General features: G+C 42.1%; 2 protein-coding genes across 3 annotated transcripts; both read left to right on the plus strand.

The window, feature by feature from the left end:
• The first annotated feature begins 1,233 nt into the window (after positions 1–1,233).
• LOC112265143 (calpain small subunit 1) lies at positions 1,234–6,680 on the plus strand. Of its 2 annotated transcripts, none has more exons than XM_042295925.1 (11): positions 1,234–1,392; positions 1,728–1,813; positions 2,051–2,087; positions 2,269–2,361; positions 3,454–3,511; positions 3,866–3,930; positions 4,047–4,115; positions 4,389–4,467; positions 5,865–5,981; positions 6,089–6,147; positions 6,292–6,680. In XM_042295925.1, the coding sequence occupies exons 2-11, from the start codon at positions 1,767–1,769 to the stop codon at positions 6,316–6,318; spliced, it is 651 nt and encodes a 216-aa protein (XP_042151859.1). In that variant the 5' UTR covers positions 1,234–1,392; positions 1,728–1,766; the 3' UTR covers positions 6,319–6,680. The 2 variants fall into 2 exon arrangements, with proteins under 2 accessions (XP_042151859.1, XP_042151860.1); XM_042295926.1 differs by lacking the exon at positions 1,234–1,392 and adding an exon at positions 1,420–1,563.
• A 130-nt stretch (positions 6,681–6,810) lies between these two features.
• Positions 6,811–15,773, plus strand: zgc:101731 (SNARE_SNAP25N and SNARE_SNAP23C domain-containing protein). The gene is made up of 8 exons (XM_024442213.2): positions 6,811–7,301; positions 11,624–11,807; positions 12,287–12,328; positions 12,570–12,618; positions 13,499–13,610; positions 13,928–14,065; positions 14,958–15,102; positions 15,198–15,773. The coding sequence occupies exons 2-8, from the start codon at positions 11,724–11,726 to the stop codon at positions 15,261–15,263; spliced, it is 636 nt and encodes a 211-aa protein (XP_024297981.1). The 5' UTR covers positions 6,811–7,301; positions 11,624–11,723; the 3' UTR covers positions 15,264–15,773.
• Positions 15,774–17,933: the final 2,160 nt, after the last annotated feature.

Genomic DNA, 17,933 nt, shown 5'->3' on the forward strand with positions numbered 1-17,933 from the left:
ATGCAATATATGTAAACATTATTCAAGTGACTAGTGTCCCATTTGTTAAAGTGGCCAGTGATTTCAAGTCTATGTATATAAGCAGCAGACTCTATAAGCTAGTGATGGCTATTTAACAGACTGATGGCCTTGAGAAAGAAGCTGTTTTTCAGTCTCTCGGTCCCAGCTTAAAATCCATTTACCCTGCTCTGACACTGCATTTACCCAGCCCGGACACTTTACACGGGCGTGTAAAGTGAATAAAAATGTATACAAATAACACTTCTGTCAAGTTCCCCGTCAATAACCCTGTTTCCATGGCGCTCGCCACTTGTACTAAGCGCTCCTGCTTGGTTTTCACTAGTTACCACAGAAAGTCAAAATTAACTATATTGTAAAAAAGTATGAAAAAAAGAGTATGTTTTGTCTTATTGTAAGATTAGGGTTAGGCATAATGTTAGCAGTGTGGTTAAGGCTAAGGTTAGGTTTCAAATCAGATTAAGATAAATTGTAGTAATAGGCAGAGTTGAGCCATAATTATGACTTTGTGGATGTGGTAACTAGTGACTAACCTCCTGGTTGCGTCCTTGGCCTGACGTCACCATGTAGGCGGTCTACCATGGACACCAAACTGGAGATAATATTTTAACTGCCGAACGGCAATGAACGTTCTTATTGGACAAATTCACGCAGTGTGGCTTTTTCTTTTTCGAATGTTTTCATTAGTTTCAGACATCAACATTCCATGCACTTTGTAGGTTAGGCAAATAGGTCTATATTCCAAATGAAAAAATGCCATTCTAACTCATATTTATTGGGGCATGAAATTACTTTTTTTTTGTTAAACAGGATCAGTAAATCACTGAACATTAGGCCTGTCGTGTAGATTACTTTATGAAGACACAGACTACTTCTGTGCATTTATACTGTTTAACATTAAGTTATAAAAGGCTTTTATTGAACACACAGCTTGCTAAAACATCCCTATAGGCTTCCGCCTTCACCCCGTGACCTCCTTGCCCCCCCCCCTACTTCACTGCTCAACATTAACATTACACCACAAGGCCGATGTACTCTCATTACCTCATTATGTTAAATCAATGTGAATCATGCATAATAAAAGTGTAGTAAATGTGTAATTAATAGGTTTTTAAAAAGACTCATCATACATAATATAATTATTAGGGAAATACCAGTCCTTCTGATCATAGCACTACAGATTATAGGACCCAGAGTCATTGACAACCTGCCTTTCTCTAGGTGCTCCCTAGGCAGGGGTGTGAAGCGCTGATCACCGAGGTAGAATACGAACAACTCTGATGCGTTGAAATATAACTTGTAAAGCTGGTTTTTGTACCTAGTAGGAGTGCCAGCTCATCAGTCTTGGTGGACTTTAGCAACGCATTGGTCGCTGTAAGTATTTCCTTAACAAGTTCATCTGACTGTTTCACGTTTGTTTTGCCTTCTTCGTCACTTGTAAAATCTTTTAAAATCTGCTGCAGAGGTTACTATTTGTGCTGCTTACCAATACAGGCGATGTTGCAGTTTTCTGAGGGAGCCCCACCAATAACACATTTATTACAGGTGGACAAATTGTATATGTATTTTATTACAGGTGGACAAAATGTATATTTCTTGCTTTCTCTCTTTTGTCGCCTTTTTGTTTAAGGTGGACAAATGGATTTTCATCAGATGTTGAATGATCAAACTCTTATTCTTTTCTTACTTTTTAAATTTTTTATCTCTAGGCTCCTGTTGTAGATTTTCACCTGTAGTTCCTCTTCAATATGTTTCTGGCCAAAAAACTCATTGGTGGCATCCTGGATGTTGTGAGGTAGGCCTGGCTCCTTTTGACATACACACACACACACACACACACACACACACACACACACACACACACACACACACACACACACACACACACACACACACACACACACACAGCACACACACAAACAAGCACACACACACACCCTGTCAGGTTACTGACTTAATTCATTCATGATGTTGCACACTCAGCAGTTATTATATAGTAATAGACAATGGTCCTTCTGGTTTTCTCCAACAGCAATGTTGACCCTGGTCAATTCATGCCATCAGAGCCTGTGAGTTAAACCTTTAACAACCTTGATAACATCTCAGAACACTGTCCTAGTCTTATGAACACTGTGGATTGGAAAGTTTTAGAAGTAAACTCTACTCTTTTGAGCAAATGAACCACAACTGTTGCTGTCCTGCATGCCAGACCGCAGTGTTAACAGAACCTGGTCTGTGTTTGTGCCCTAGCCCCCACCACGCAGACCTCTGGCCTACGCTAAGCCGAAGGAGAATGACGAGGAGACACAGTTTCGCAAGGTGTTCCAGCAACTTGCTGGGGATGTAAGTACTTATTGTTTTTCAACTTATGCACTCCTACTACTATCATATCTGATCCTATTCACCTCCGTTATCCAACCGTTAGTGGTTTATTGTAATATAGTGCAGACCAACGACCAGTGTTAATTAAGTCACAGATTTGTTTGTGGTGTATTATCTTTTGAAGTTGGTGCAGCCAACTATCCATGGCAGGAATGTTATTTCATTTTCGGGCTGATTGTACACTGGTACAATAAGTGAAGCCCTGTTGTCGCCTCTTGTATCCAAGTTAAACCTAGTTTGCATTCCAAACCCCTCCCTCCACTTATTCACCCTGCTTCATCTGGAGCCAGACCTCAGAATGTGGTTCATCCAGCCACTCAAAAGATGTTGGAAATGACGCTTCTAATGTGCTGTCTGTCATTCGCTGCTGCCAACCAATAGAAGCCTTTTAGTAGAGTACAGTAAAGACTTTCTGTTGGTTTAAATCATTGATTCCGCCCCCTTTGGTTCTGGCCATGTGTAGTAGCCCAGGGCTCCACAGATGTTCCCCTTCTCAACAGCAACTGTATGCTCATATGACTGCTATTGGATCAGGCAGTGGTGGAGTAAGAAGCTGAGGGTGTGGTTGTTGACAACCCAAAACCCTGGTTTATTCCACAGACAGCAAGAAGAGAGACTGGTTCCTCCTCTCTCTCTGCCTGGTTAGTTTTGTGTGGGTGGGGGTGGAGGCTGTGTGAGTCATATACTGTTGTTGAGAGTGGATACATGTATTACGTGTTCTTCTGGGCACTCGTCAGGCAGTGGTTGACTGTAAACTGATGACTAGACGGCCTCATTAAGGCCTTTCTCATAAGTGGAGGGAACCTAAAGACATACTTGTTGCAAATGTACCCGCTGAAAGTTTTGAAGTTGTTTCCATAATTGTGATTCTAATATGTCACGCACAAATACAGACAGAGCTATGTATTTGGTCCATGATTGTACTCCTGACACATCTGTTCATTAAAGTCGTCTCAGTGTCCTTATCCTTTTGTGAGCTGAGTTGTGACCCAAATACATGTAGGCATTTACAGCATATGAGGATATACTTGTGTATCTCTCTGTGTATTATAGGACATGGAGGTGAGCCCCACTGAACTGATGAACATCCTCAACAGGATCATTGGCAAACGTGAGTCCTATTTTTACACAAACACCATGCTTGTGTCTATATTTGTCTTTGTCATTGCATTCTTATAGTATTTATATTTCTGTGTGCATGTACCTTATGTTCATAAGCATGTCTATGCATGCCTTTTTGTATCTATGTACTCTCTGTACACACACACACACACACACACACACACACACACACACACACACACACACACACACACACACACACACACACACACACACACACACACACACACACACACACACTTTACTCATATCTAGACACCTGCTGCACGCATAATGAAGTTTGTCTAAGCACAAGACTAGTTCCATGGAATGGTTTAGAGTGGTCTGTCTGTGTTCATTTCAGGTAGTGACCTGAAAACTGATGGCTTTAGCATCGAGTCATGCAGGAGCATGGTGGCTGTCATGGACGTATCCTTCCACATCAGTGTCTGTATTAGAATGGAGGACTATACTACACTATTCTATTCCATACTATACTATCAGAGTAGTTGATATTAAGTTTTACCTTAACCCTGAGCACACAGAGTGACAGCACAGGAAAGCTAGGTTTCCATGAGTTCAAGTTTTTATGGAACAACATCAAGAAATGGCAGGTGAGTTCAGTCCTCTTGTTACATTTTTGATAATCGGCACTGTATGAACAATTGTGTGAAATGATGGACATTTCTGTGAAACGTTTGCCTTGAGCTAGAAATGATTTGCATGTATTTGCAAGGCATTCATATAAAACCACCTACAACTTCAAATAGTCCTTTTACTCCATTAATGTAAGAATGTTGTTTTATAAATGTCATGTTAATACACTCTTAATAAAAGGCGCTGTGAACTTTGACCTCCTGTGTAACCTTATTTTCGTTCTGATTCAGTGTATCTACATATCAAATGACACGGACCGCTCAGGGCTCATCTCCTCACAAGAGCTTCCTGCTACCTTCAAAGCTGCAGGTGAGCTCAGAGATCATGAGAACCAAAACATGGAAATGCATATTTCTTTGTCATCATAAGGCTTTTATAACAGTGTCATAACGGTGACAACAAACAGCCATGATAACTGATGAAAGCTAGCTAGTTCCTGCATATACACTACCGTTCAAAAGTTTGGGGTCACTTAGAAATGTCCTTGTTTTTGAAAGAAAAGCTATTTTTTTGTCCAATAAAAAAACATCAAATTGATTAGAAATACAGTGCTGACATTGTTCATGTTGTAAATGACTATTGTAACGGGAAACAGCTGATTTCTAATGAATTATCTTCATAGGCGTACAGAGGCCCATTATCAGTAATCATCACTCCTGTGTTCCAATGCCACGTTGTGTTAGCTAATGCAAGTTTGTCATTTTAAAAGGCTAATTGATCATTGGAAAACCCTTTTGCAATTATGTTAGCACAGCTGAAAACTGTTGTCCTGATTAAGGAAGCAATAAAACTGGCCTTTAGACTAGTTGAGTATCTGGAGCATCAGCATTTGTGCATTGGATTACAGATTCAAAATGGCCAGAAATAAAGACTTTCTTCTGAAACAGTCTGTTCTTGTTCTGAGAAATTAAGGCTAATCGATGCGAGAAATTGCCAAGAAACTGAAGATCTCGTACAAAGCTGTGTACTACTCCCTTCATAGAACAGCGCAAACTGTCTCTAACCAGAATAGAAAGAGGAGTGGGAGGCCTCGGGGCACAACAGGGCAAGAGGGCAAGCACATTAGAGTGTCTAGTTTGAGAAACAGATGCCTCATAAGTTCTCAACTGGCAGCTTTATTAAATAGTACCCGCAAAACACCAGTCTCAACGTCAACAGTGAAGATGCAACTCCAGGATGCTGGCCTTCTAGGCAGAGTTGCAAAGAAAAAGCCATATCTCAGACTGACCAAAAAAAAAAAAAGATTAAGATGGGCAAAAGAACACAGACACTCGACAGAGGAACTCTAGTTTCTCAAACTAGACACTCAAAGGTACTTGTCCTCTTGCTCAGTTGTGCACCAGGGCCTCCCACTCATCTTTATATTCTGGTTAGAGCCCGTTTGCGCTGTTCTGTGAAGGGAGTTGTACACAGCGTTGTATGAGAGCTTTAGTTTCTTGGCAATTTCTCGCATGGAATAGCCTTAATTTATCAAAACAAGAATAGACTGACGAGTTTCAGAAGAAAGTACTTTGTTTCTGGCCATTTCGAGCCTGTAATCCATCCAACAAATGCTGACGCTCCAAATACTCAACTAGTCTACAGAAGGCCAGTTTTATTGCTTCTTTAATCAGAACAACAGTTTTCAACAGTGACCCCACACTCTTGAAAGGTAGTGTATGTGTTTGGTCTCATTGGTGTCTCTCTCCTGTTATGTCCGTGTGCAGGCTTCCCTCTCAACGACCAGCTCTTCCAGTTGATGGTACGCAGGTACAGTGATGAACAGGGCAACATGGACTTTGACAACTACATTGGGTGCCTGGTCAGACTGGACGCTATGTGTCGTAAGTGACTGATCCTCAATGCTCCCCTGCTCAGTCCGATTATGTTCTTGATTTCAGACTATTTCCTTTTCATTACCCTTCAGTAATAGTGTTTTGTGCATTTTCAGGAGCTTTCAAGACTCTGGACAAAGATGATGATGGAATCATCAAAGTCAACATCCAGGAGGTAAATTAGTTTTCACTATTTTCTCTTTGCATATGAACGATGTGTTTAGGGTTAGGGACCATTTTTAAGATGAATGACTGGATATAGGAACTGAAATTAGACCTAAATAACCACACATCTTTTTGTGTTCTGCTTTCTCCACAGTGGCTTCAGTTGACCATGTACTCATAAAACATCAGGGAAAGCCTACAAAAATCCTACATTCATCTCTTCATTTATCTCTTTCTCTTTCTCTTATTTTAGATTTTTATTTCATATGACCATTGTTATTATTGTTTACAGACGTTCATATGTCATTTAGTCATGAAAGTTCATTCAATTCATCACTAGATGGCAGCATTGCAGCAACACCAGGAAAGCACAAATCCACTTTCTGTCCAATAGGCCAAACTCAAATACCTTTCTATATTCCCAAATATTTTAAAGTTTTGTGTTTTCCTTTTTTCCAGCAAAACACTTGGTCAAACATTCCATAATGCTATGAAATGTAATATATACATTCTAGTGCTCAATAAAGGGGCAATATTACCTAATACTTGCAGATATCTCATTTATTTCAATTTCTAAATGTTCTGCTTTTGCTCATTAAAGAAATGTTCTCTGTATGTTTGTAAATAACTTTAATATTTTTGTTTTATTGTAGCTTTTTGACTGACTTTTACAAACCAAGTCAATAATAATGTTGATTGTTATTCAGTTATTCATCACTTTTAACTTCCACCTCTGCCGACTAATAGCCGAATCTTTGCTGCCTATTACCTTTATTTACACACTGCATGGGCAAAAGGAGAGAGGAGCACAACAGAACAGCGGCTGGTGACGTGCACAGGTACCCGGGCCGTTTCCAGAGCAACGAGAGAGCGGCTGTTCAAGGGGGCGTGATCGCGGAGGAAGGACTAGAGACAATAAAATGAGAGACCACTCGCCGGGATGTAACGTCGAAGATAGAGCCACCAATTGGGTGAGCGGGTGGTAATCGGGGCGTGTCATCGGACTTACCTGGGGGCAGAGCGGACCTGGAAGGCAGGAACAAAAACCTTTGAGATGATGCTGAGGGACCGGGTAGATCAATGAACAAACAGGTGACGGATGTTCCAGTGGATTGTTGGGAAAAGTCGAGGCAAACACGACCACTCATATACATTAAGTTAAAGGTAAGTTTAGAGGCGATTTAACAGTGTTTATCACTTTATAGACGTAGGTGGTTTATATATTATAATATAGGCTATGTGGAGGCTAAGCTTGACCCATCGCATCAACACTGTTCATCTATTTATTTACGGCCTAAAAGAGTTACAACAAAGACTGGCTAAATCCACTGTTTGATAAGTTTGTGAAAGTTAAATACAAAATCAAAAATATAAGTATCTATTCTTGATGTAAACAAACATGCATGCTACTTGGTACTATGTGAACATTGCAATAATAGGTCTCATGAAACACAATTTGCTGAATCCTCCCATTCCTTGTAGCTGCCCAGTCCTTGATGAGGTGATCAATGCTCTTCTTGAAAACATGTTTCTATAACATCATATTGTCTTATTAGTGTTTTAGTGTAGGGGGTAGATTATTATTCTAGTAGGGGTGTAGAATTAATGGTATTTACTCATCAGTGGTAATTACTATGGTGGCAGTCCTCTTCAGTGGGTAGCCATGATCCGTGATGTCAGAAGCCATGTTATGCACGCTAGACAAATATATAGCTCTGAGCGGGTTGGCAAACACACATGTTGTCAAACAAACACACACGTTGTGTTCAGAATCAGACACTGTATGATACCTTCACAAGTTTGTCATCTGTTGAATTTGAGGGGAATCAAATATTCAGATATGTCCCTTCAGATAGGTTAGGCATTGGTTATAGGCTATAGGTTATAGGCCCGTGTCGCACATAATACTTCACAGCTTTTTTTAATCGAGTAAGTTCTGTGTCTGAAAGATAGGCAGCCCTGTTATATGTCTCCCTCTTGAGTTGTCAAAATGGCTGTCATGACCATCAACGATGTGATGCGTAGTTGGGTGAGTGGGAGTGCAACAGGAAGCCTTTGGTTGAGATGTATTGTCTGTCTCACTCATCTGTCTATCTGGTACAGCAGATACAGTGGTCATTGAATCAAGGGCAGGAGACAGGAAATCTGCACGGAGATAAAACAGCTCTGGTTCAAAGTTCTCAAAGTCTCATTCCATGTGTGACTCCACAGAAAACCATCCTTTTATTTATTTTTTTAGTTCAAATCAAAATCAAATCAAATGTATTTGTACAGAAACCCAGCCTAAAACCCCAAACAGCAAGCAATGCAGGTGTAGAAGCACGGTGGCTAGGAAAAACTCCCTAGAAAGGCCAAAACCTAGGAAGAAACCTAGAGAGGAACCAGGCTATGAGGGTTCGCCAGTCCTCTTCTGGCTGTGCCGGGTGGAGATTATAACAGAACATGGCCAAGATGTTCAAATGTTCATAAATGACCAGCATGGTCAAATAATAATAATCACAGTAGTTGTCGAGGGTGCAACAGGTCAGCACCTCAGGAGTAAATGTCAGTTGGCTTTTCATAGCCGATCATTCAGAGTATCTCTACTGCTCCTGCTGTCTCTAGAGAGTTGAAAACAGCAGGTCTGGGACAGGTAGCACGTCCGGTGAACAGGTCAGGGTTCCATAGCCGCAGGCAGAACAGTTGAAACTGGAGCAGCAGCACGGCCAGGTGGACTGGGGACAGCAAGGAGTCATCATGCCAGGTAGTCCTCAGGCATGGTCCTAGGGCTCAGGTCCTCCGAGAGAGAGAAAGAAAGAAAGAAAGAGAGAATTAGAGAGAGCATACTTAAATTCACACAGGACACCGGATAAGATAGGAGAAATACTTGAGATATAACAGACTGACCCTAGCCCCCCGACACATAAACTACTGCAGCATAAATACTGGAGGCTGAGACAGGAGGGGTCAGGAGACACTGGTCTCATCCGACGATACCCCGGACAGGGCCAAACAGGCAGGATATAACCCCACCCACTTTGCCAAAGCACAGCCCCCACACCACTAGAGGGATATCTTTAACCACCAACTTACCATCCTGAGACAAGGCCGAGTATAGCCCACAAAGATCTCAGCCACGGCACAACCCAAGGGGGTGCGCCAACCCAGACAGGAAGATCACGTCAGTGATTTCACCTTTATTTAACCTGGTAGTTCAGTTGAGAACAAGTTTTCATTTACAACTATAATCTGGCCAAGATAAAGCAAAGCAGTGCGACACAAATAACACAGTTACACATGGGATAAACAAATGTACAGTCAATAACACAATAGAAACATCTATAAACAGTGTGTGCAAATGTAGTAAGATTAGGGAGGTAAGGCAACAAATGGACCATAGTAGCGAAATAATTACAATTTTACAATTAAACACTGGAGTGATAGATGTGCAGAAGATGAAGGTGCAAGTAGATATACTGGGGTACAAAGCAGCAAAAAAATAAGTTACAATATGGGGATGAGGTAGTTGGATCGGCTATTTACAGTTGGGCTGTGTACAGGTGCAATGATCGGTAAACTGCTCTTACAGCTGATGCTTAAAGTTAGTGAGGGAGATATAAGACACTAGCTTCAGTGATTTGTGCAATTCGTTCCAGTCATTGGCAGCAGAGAACTGGAAGGAAAGGCGGCCAAAGGAGGAGTTGGCTTTTGGGATAACCAGTGAAATATACCTGCTGGAGCGTGTGCTATGGGTGAGTGAGCTGAGATAAGGTGGGGCTTTACCCAGCAAAGACATATATATGACCTGGAGCCAGTGGGTTTGGCGACGAATATGAAGCGAGGGCCAGCCAATGAGAGCATACAGGGCGCAGTGGTGGGTAGTATATGGGGCTTTGGTGACAAAACAGATGGCACTGTGATAGACTACATCCAATTTGCTGAGTAGAGTGTTGGAGGCTATTTTGTAAATGACATCGCCAAAGTCAAGGATCGGTAGGGAAGTCAGTTTTACGAGGGTATGTTTGGCAGCATGAGTGAAGGATGCTTTGTTGCGAAATAGGAAGACGATTCTATATCTAATTTTGGATTGGAGATGCTTAATGTGAGTCTGGAAGGAGAGTTTACAGTCTAACCAGACACCTAGGTATTTGTAGGTGTCCACATATTCTAAGTCAGAGCCGTCCAGAGTAGTGATGCTAGACGGGTGGGCGGGTGCAGGCAGCGATCTGTTGAAGAGCATACATTTAGTTTTACTTGCATTTAAGAGCAGTTGGAGGCCATGGAAGGAGTGTTGTACGGCATTGAATCTCGTCTGGAGGTTTGTTAACACAGTGTCCAAAGAGGGGCCAGAAGTATACATAATGGTGTTGTCTGCGTAAAGGTGGATCAGAGAATCACCAGCAGCAAAAGCAACATCATTGATGTATACAGAGAAAAGAGTCGGCCCGAGAATTGAACCCTGTGGCACCCCCATAGAGACTGCCAGAGGTCTGGGCAACAGGCCCTCCGATTTGACACACTGAACTCTATCTGAGAAGTAGTTGGTGAACCAGACGAGGCAGTCATTTGAGAAACCAAGGCTGTTGAGTCTGCCGATGTCAATCACCGCATTCTCAGATTCTAAAGCCTTGGCCAGGTCGATGAAGACGGCTGCACAGTATTGTCTTTTATCGATGGCGGTTATGATATCGTTTAGAACCTTGAGCATGGCTGAGGTGCACCCATCCTTATACAACAACTTCTAACCGTCATCATATATACAGTACTTGTCACAATCTTTGCAGCCCTTCATTCCCAGACAAAACATACTGTTGTTAGTTCTGGTTGTCTCTTTTCTTTCCTTCTGTCTTCCTCCCTCCCCCACCTCTCTCCCTCTTTTTCTCTCTCCATTTCTTTCTCTCCCTCTCCTCTTGTCTCTCAGCATGTTGCCTGGGTGAGGCAGGTGGTGATTAATGGTAATTATAAGGAGGCTGCTGCATGGTGCACTGTCATCTCGACTCCCTCACAACAGAATGGAAGGAGTGTATGTGAGATGCATGTACTGTAGGTGAAAGAGTCTGAGGAACAAGAGAGGTTTTGTGAAATAGGCACCAATTATGTCAAGCAATGAATGGAATATGATCTGAAAGTATAGGCAGTAGAGGCACAGAGTTGAGTGGGGATGGAGAGGGGTGAGGAGAAAACAAGCAGGGTAGAAAATTCAGTGATCAAACTGACATGCCAGGTGCAAATATTCAGGTTTTCAGAACTATGGGGCTCCAATGGCGGCTGAGAGAAAGGCTGTGCAGCCACAGAGTTGAACCAACAGATCATGCTGAAATCATGACTGATCCAATGTGTCCTTAATAGTATTGTTCCATGTCTTCAAGCTCACTCAAAGAGCAATGGGTAATTAGAGGGGTAATTTTCTGGGTGATACTGCCTAGATTTTCTAATTACTGTACTCTGCACAAAAACTGCCCATAAAGAGCTCTGCACTGTTGCACTGTTTTCATTGTCTTTACCAGGACGGGTGTCAAAGCCACCTGATGCACTAGCCTTGCTTCTTGGGAAAGAGGCTCAAGAGCAAACCAGACAGACTGTGCTGTCCTTCCGTGGCTTCTGCAGATGTCAGGCAAGATGGCTGCCGACTCGCCCGTGAGGACAGAGCAGGAGGAGCTGCAGAGGAGGGCCAACCAGGTAACAGATGAGGTAATGTCACATATCATCTCAAGAGCACTAACTTCTTTAACTTTGAAATATCAACAACAGAAGGTTCAGCTGCACTTTTTTAAGATCAATACACAATTTCCCCATAGCCGTTGGCTGTTGACCATTGGCCCCCACGATAAAGGGTAAATCATGCCTGGAGCTATAGAAAAGGTTACCTGCCATACCCGGGCATTGTTTTCAGAGTTGCAATATCAAGAGATTACACAGTGACATCACCCTAAGCCACTCTCCCAGAGGGTTTTCCCCTTGGGTAAAGGTTACTTACTGCACATCACATCTAATTCCCAGTCCAATTACTTCAGCATCAGCAAATTCCCTGGAGAAAGGCCCCAGCATTCTGTACAAACACATTCTTGGCACACAGACCACTGAAATGAGTCTGTTTATGTTTTTAGTACTGTATCTAAGGTAACTAAATCCTCTAATTGTGTCCTGTCTCTCTGACCCTCCTCATCCAGTCCCTGGAGAGTACCCGTCGTATGGTGCAGCTAGTAGAGGAGGTATGGGAGACTCAGCACCTGCCACTCACTCTGCCTCTGTTGACCAAGCCCTAATAATGACACGTCATCGTCATTATAATCACAGTATCTCTGGTTGATTTCTTTTGGCAGCCTACCGATAATGTACTCCATTCATTCAGTCCTTTAACCGAAGAGTCTTCATTTGATTCAATGCAAAAATCATGAACATTATAGCCACATTATGGTGAATCTAATCTATTGCCATTTCTGATCTCAACAGAGCAAAGATTCAGGAATCCGGGCCCTGGTCATGCTGGACGAACAAGGAGGTAATGAAATGGACGTTATATAATCATTTTCTCCCATTGGAAGATGTGGACACATCGATGTCAATCTTACAACATAAACCTTAGATGGTCCTTGTTCTTGTATGTATATCCATAAGTGGGTGCTCATGTTTTTGTCAGTATACTAGATGAGTGTAGGCTATTTGTGTGTCTGCTTTTGTGTGTATGTACTGTATGTGTGTGTTCCTTCCTGTGTCTCTCCTATCCACCCTACTCATGTTCCCCACCTGCCCCATATGGGCAGAGCAACTGGACCGCATCGATGAGGGGATGGATCAAATCAACAAGGATATGAAAGAGGCTGAGAAAAACCTCACTGACATGGCCAAGTGTTGTGGCCTGTGCATCTGGCCCTGCACCAAGTAGGTCTGCCCTGCTCTGTGGACACCTGTCATCTGTGTGTCACCTGAGTGCCCGTCAGGCCAACCGGCAACCAGACAGTCTGTCTGTCCATCCATCCCGCCTCTGCTCCAGTCCATGATTCATTTTGTGTCTGTTTTTGTTTTGCTCCATTATGAGATTGGGTGACTAGAAGTCTGCAGCAAAGTTAACTACAACAAAATGATGGTCATGTCCCAAAACATTTATATTTTACAAACAGTACATCTTCTACTCACACAATACCAGGCATTTTATGGACTTGTGTGTACCATTATTAAATCATTTGTGTCCTGTTCTCGGTTTTGGGGTTTGCACATACCATATTTGCGCAATTGCATTATGCTTTACCGCTGGCTTTCCTTTGTCAGTTGGGGGCTTTGGTGATAGAACAGTTTTGTGTTATATTACGTTCTCCCTCATTTTCCCCACTTTCCTCCACCTCTCCCATTCCTACCCTTCCCTCACGTTTTGCGTTGTCCAGAGCAACTGGAGCGGATTGAGGAGGGCCTGGACCAGATCAACTCGGATATGAAGGAGGCTGAAAAGAACCTCACAGACCTGGGCAAATGCTGCGGTCTGTGTTCCTGTGATAAGTAGGTGTTGGCAGGTGGGAGGGGTTATGAGTGTCAGGAGCAGATGGGGATAACATGGTTCCTTCCTCAAGTATTAATGTGCATGTCTGTGTGCCGGTCTTTACAGTTTGTTTGCCAGTTGCTGCGCATAAGACTCCTTCTTGCTTGGCTTGTCTCTTACTTCCTTCTTCAACATGTCAGGGCTTAGATCAGAAGTTTTGTTTATTTCATGCAGGTGACCCTTTGTTGTACTCTTGAGTTAACACAATGTACTGTGGTATGAAGATTTGTGTGTATGGCTGTCTGATGTGCTCTGTCCTGTCTGTGCCTCTGCATAGGCTGAAGGACTTTGAGGAGAGTGGTGCCTATAAGAAGGTGTGGGGGAACAACCAGGATGGGGTGGTGTCCGGCCAGCCGTCCTCACGCGTGGTGGATGAGAGAGAGCAGATGATCATGAGCGGAGGCTACATAAGCAAGTAATAATGGTCAATGGCATGACAACCCCAATAGTAAGGCAACAAATCCCAATACTCAAAGACGTGCACATGCCCTCACTAGTCCTAAGAGAACGACAGCTTATTTTTGTTGTACACACATACAGTAGCCCTATATCACACCATTATGGATATGGGCTAATAATTTAAAAAAAATTCTCCATAGACAAGTCTTGGGCCGCTAATTCCAAACAGCGTAAAATAAAAACATTTTTAAAAAACTGTGAAAATGTATTTAATTTTAATAGACAAAAATGATGAATTCAGGAATTTAGATTTCATTGTAATGTTTGAGCATAAGAACACAAATTAGCTTAAAACTGCTAAATGTTCACTCAGCTTCATAGCAGAATGTATAGAATTGCAGGAAATTAACATTTCTCTCAGGTCGATGGAAAAATGTGTAAAATTGCTAGAGATTGGCTTTAAAACACAAAGATCCTTTCCGACACAACAACCACCGAAGACTATTTTTGATCCAGAAAAAAACCTTGAACTCTGATGCAGCCTGCACATACTTTTTGGTTTACAAGTATTTTCTGATGAATTTGGCCATTGAAAATACTTGCTCATTTATAGCACCAAGGACTGTGTACCTAACAGAGGCTGTGTGTGGCAGCCAGGGGATATTTACTCTTGTCTATAACACATTGACATATAGAACCAGTCACCTGTCATGTGCGGTAGGAGCACCTGGCCAAACAGAGGACATTTATACAAACCTATGCCCCTCCCTGGATGCAGGGAAAACACGCCTTCCGAAAACAGTGATGTACTGAAACTTATGTTAAATGTACAAACTGACATCTGCAAAATCTACATTCTGCCGGTGTGTTTTCTCTTTATCTGTATTTCTGTCTTGTCTTTCTGTCAGGGTGACAAATGATGCACGCGAAGATGAGATGGAGGAGAATCTGGGACATGTAGGCAGCATTATAGGCAACCTGAAGAGCATGGCACTAGACATGGGCAATGAGATCGACACGCAGAATGTCCAGATTGACCGCATTCAGGGCAAGGTCAGTCCTATAGTACCTGCCATACAGCTATTTATTCAATAGCAATAGATGACCAATTCTGTGTTGAACATGAATCTAATGTGTTGTTTTTACAGGCCATTCTCAATGTATCCCGCATCGATGCTGCCAATCAGAAAGCTAACAATCTAATGAAGAGATAAAGAGGAAGATTGTCCGTCTCTGCTGTGTGATCTTATCTACTCCCTGTCGTTCTGTGCCAATATGCGTTCAGTGACCGTTCACCCACATAGAAAATCTGCCAAATGATCGTGTATGCCTTATCCTAAAGTCTGAGCAGCAGGGTACACATCATTATTCATACCTGGCTCTACATTAACCCACACCTGTTTGCCAGTCTCTGTTCAGTTATTACATTCCACTCTTGGTACTCCATGTCACATGTCACATGACAAAAAAAAAAAAAAAGAGTACAAGAAATGGAACGCTAGAGAGACTGGTACCCAGATACCCAGCCTGTACCACACTGCTGCCATCTGTTGGCTAGATTATTTTCTAGAAACGAGATACACATCCCCTTCGCTCTTTCACCATCCTCCCTCTGGTCCTCTTTCGATGCCCGTCCTCTATGGAGCCAGATACCTGCCATAAGATTGAACGTACAGTACCCGTGAAAAGTTTGGACACACCTACTCATTCAAGGGCTTTTCTTTATTTTTTAAACTATTTTCTTACATTGTAGAATAATAGTGAAGACATCAAAACTATGAAATAACACAAATGGAATCATGTAGTAACCAGTGATTCTTCAAAGTAGCCACCCTTTGCCGTGATGACCGCTTTGCACACTCTTGGCATTCTCCTCACCAGTTTCATGAGGAAAATGCTTTTCCAACAGTCGTGAAGGAGTTCCCACACTTGTTGGCTGCTTTTCCTGCACTCGGTCCAACTCATCCCAAACCATCTCAATTGGATTGAGGTCAGGTGATTGTGGAAGCCAGGTCATCTGATGTAGCACTACATCCCTCTCCTTCTTGGTGAAATAGCCCTTACACAGCCTGGAGGTGTGTTGGGTCATTGTCCTGTTGAAAAACAAATGATAGTCCCACTAAGCGCAAACCAGATGGGATGGCGTATAACTGCAGAATACTGTGGTAGCTATGCTGGTTAACTGTGCCTAGAATTCTAAATAAATCACACACCATCACACCTCCTCCATGCTTCACGGAGGGAACCACATGTAGCGATCATCCTCTCACCTACTCCGTGTCTCACAAAGACACGGTGGTTGGAACCAAAAATCTCAAATTTGGACTCATCAGACGAAAGGACAGATTTCCACCAGTCTAATGTCCATTTCTCGTGTTTCTTGGCCCAAACAAGTCTCTTATTCTTATTGGTGTCCTTTAGTAGTGGTTTCTTTGCAGCAATTCGACCATGAAGGCCTGATTCACTCAGTCTCCTCTGAACAGTTGATGTTGACATGTGTCTGTTACTTGAACTCTGTGAAGCATTTATTTGGGCTGCAATTTCTGAGGCTGGTGACTCAAATGAACTTATTCTCTGCAGCAGAGGTAACTCTGGGTCTTACTTTCCTGTGGCTGTCCTCATGAGAGCCAGTTTCGTCATAGCGCTTGATGGTTTTTGCAACCGCACTTGAAGAAACTTTCAAAGTTCTTGAAATTTTCTGTATTGACTGACCATGTCTTAAAGTAATGATGGACTGTTGTTTCTCTTTGATTATTTGAGCCGTCCTTGCCATAATATGGACTTGGTCTTTTACCAAATAGGGCTGTCTTCTGTTTACCACCCCTACCTTGTCACAACACAACTGATTGGCTCAAACGCATTAAGAAGGAAAGAAATTCCACAAATTGACTTTTGTCAAGGCACACATATTCATTGAAATGCATTCCAGGTGACTACCTCATGAACTTGGTTGACAGAATGCCAAGAGTGTGCAATGCTGTCATCAAGGCAAAGGATGGCTACTTTGAAGAATCAAATATATATTTTGATTTGTTTAACACTTTTTTGGTTACTACATGATTCCATATGTGTTATTTCATAGTTTTGATTTCTTCACTATCATTCTACAATGTAGAAAATAGTTAAAAAAATAAAGAAAAAACCTTGAATGAGTAGGTGTGTCCAAACTTTTGACTGGTACTGCACGTATCGTTACAATCGTAAGAAAATCCATACGTAAATTGTTAGGATCGTAAGAAAAGCCATGCGTGAAACAAAATGTAATCTGTGCACATACAAAGCACCATGTTACGATTACGGACTAACATATTAAGCTTGAACAAATCTTGTGTTGCAATTCTGACATACAATAATACCTTTCACAGTTTTGTCAGTTTCATCTCATCAACAAAAAAAACGGACAGCAAACGTCCTGTGAGGAGTGTTACCCGAACAAGCACAACACAGTATATACAAAATAGAAGTCAGGGAAACCGGAAAGGGGTATCCTGCACATTTTCAATTTAAGTCTCCATGTTCTATTACTCCTCAGTTGAATTTACTTCACATTTAGGTAACTAATGTAATGGTTTGTTTGCCAGTGCAAGTCTAGATAGCACTAGCTGAAATATGCCTACAACAGTGAAGTTTCAGTCCGCTAGGTGCATCTCTACTGCATGGACATATATCTGGGTGACGTGGACATCTCCATGCATGCACCTTATCAAAATATGACTAATTCAATATTGCACCATTCCACTCACTGGGCTCTGTCTGCAATCATAATCAGTAATATATACCAGTGGTGTAAAGTACTTAAGTAAAAATACTTTAAGGTACTACTTAAGTAGTTTTGTGTGGTATCTGTACTTCACTTTATAATTTATATTCTTGAGAACTTTTAC

This window comes from Oncorhynchus tshawytscha, linkage group LG13, assembly GCF_018296145.1.
Source record: "Oncorhynchus tshawytscha isolate Ot180627B linkage group LG13, Otsh_v2.0, whole genome shotgun sequence".
Taxonomy (NCBI): domain Eukaryota; kingdom Metazoa; phylum Chordata; class Actinopteri; order Salmoniformes; family Salmonidae; genus Oncorhynchus; species Oncorhynchus tshawytscha.

What these genes read in the sequence shown, in the direction of transcription:
- LOC112265143 (XM_042295925.1), top strand. Translation starts at nt 1,767, where the DNA reads ATGTTTCTGGCCAAAAAACTCATTGGTGGCATCCTGGATGTTGTGAG. An exon ending in GCATGGTGGCTGTCATGGAC is followed by an intron (nt 3,931 to 4,046) that starts GTATCCTTCCAC and finishes CTGAGCACACAG; the next exon opens with AGTGACAGCACAGGAAAGCT. An exon ending in CAGACTGGACGCTATGTGTC is followed by an intron (nt 5,982 to 6,088) that starts GTAAGTGACTGA and finishes GTGCATTTTCAG; the next exon opens with GAGCTTTCAAGACTCTGGAC.
- zgc:101731 (XM_024442213.2), top strand. Translation starts at nt 11,724, where the DNA reads ATGTCAGGCAAGATGGCTGCCGACTCGCCCGTGAGGACAGAGCAGGAG. An exon ending in CCAACCAGGTAACAGATGAG is followed by an intron (nt 11,808 to 12,286) that starts GTAATGTCACAT and finishes CTCCTCATCCAG; the next exon opens with TCCCTGGAGAGTACCCGTCG. An exon ending in TGGTGCAGCTAGTAGAGGAG is followed by an intron (nt 12,329 to 12,569) that starts GTATGGGAGACT and finishes TGATCTCAACAG; the next exon opens with AGCAAAGATTCAGGAATCCG.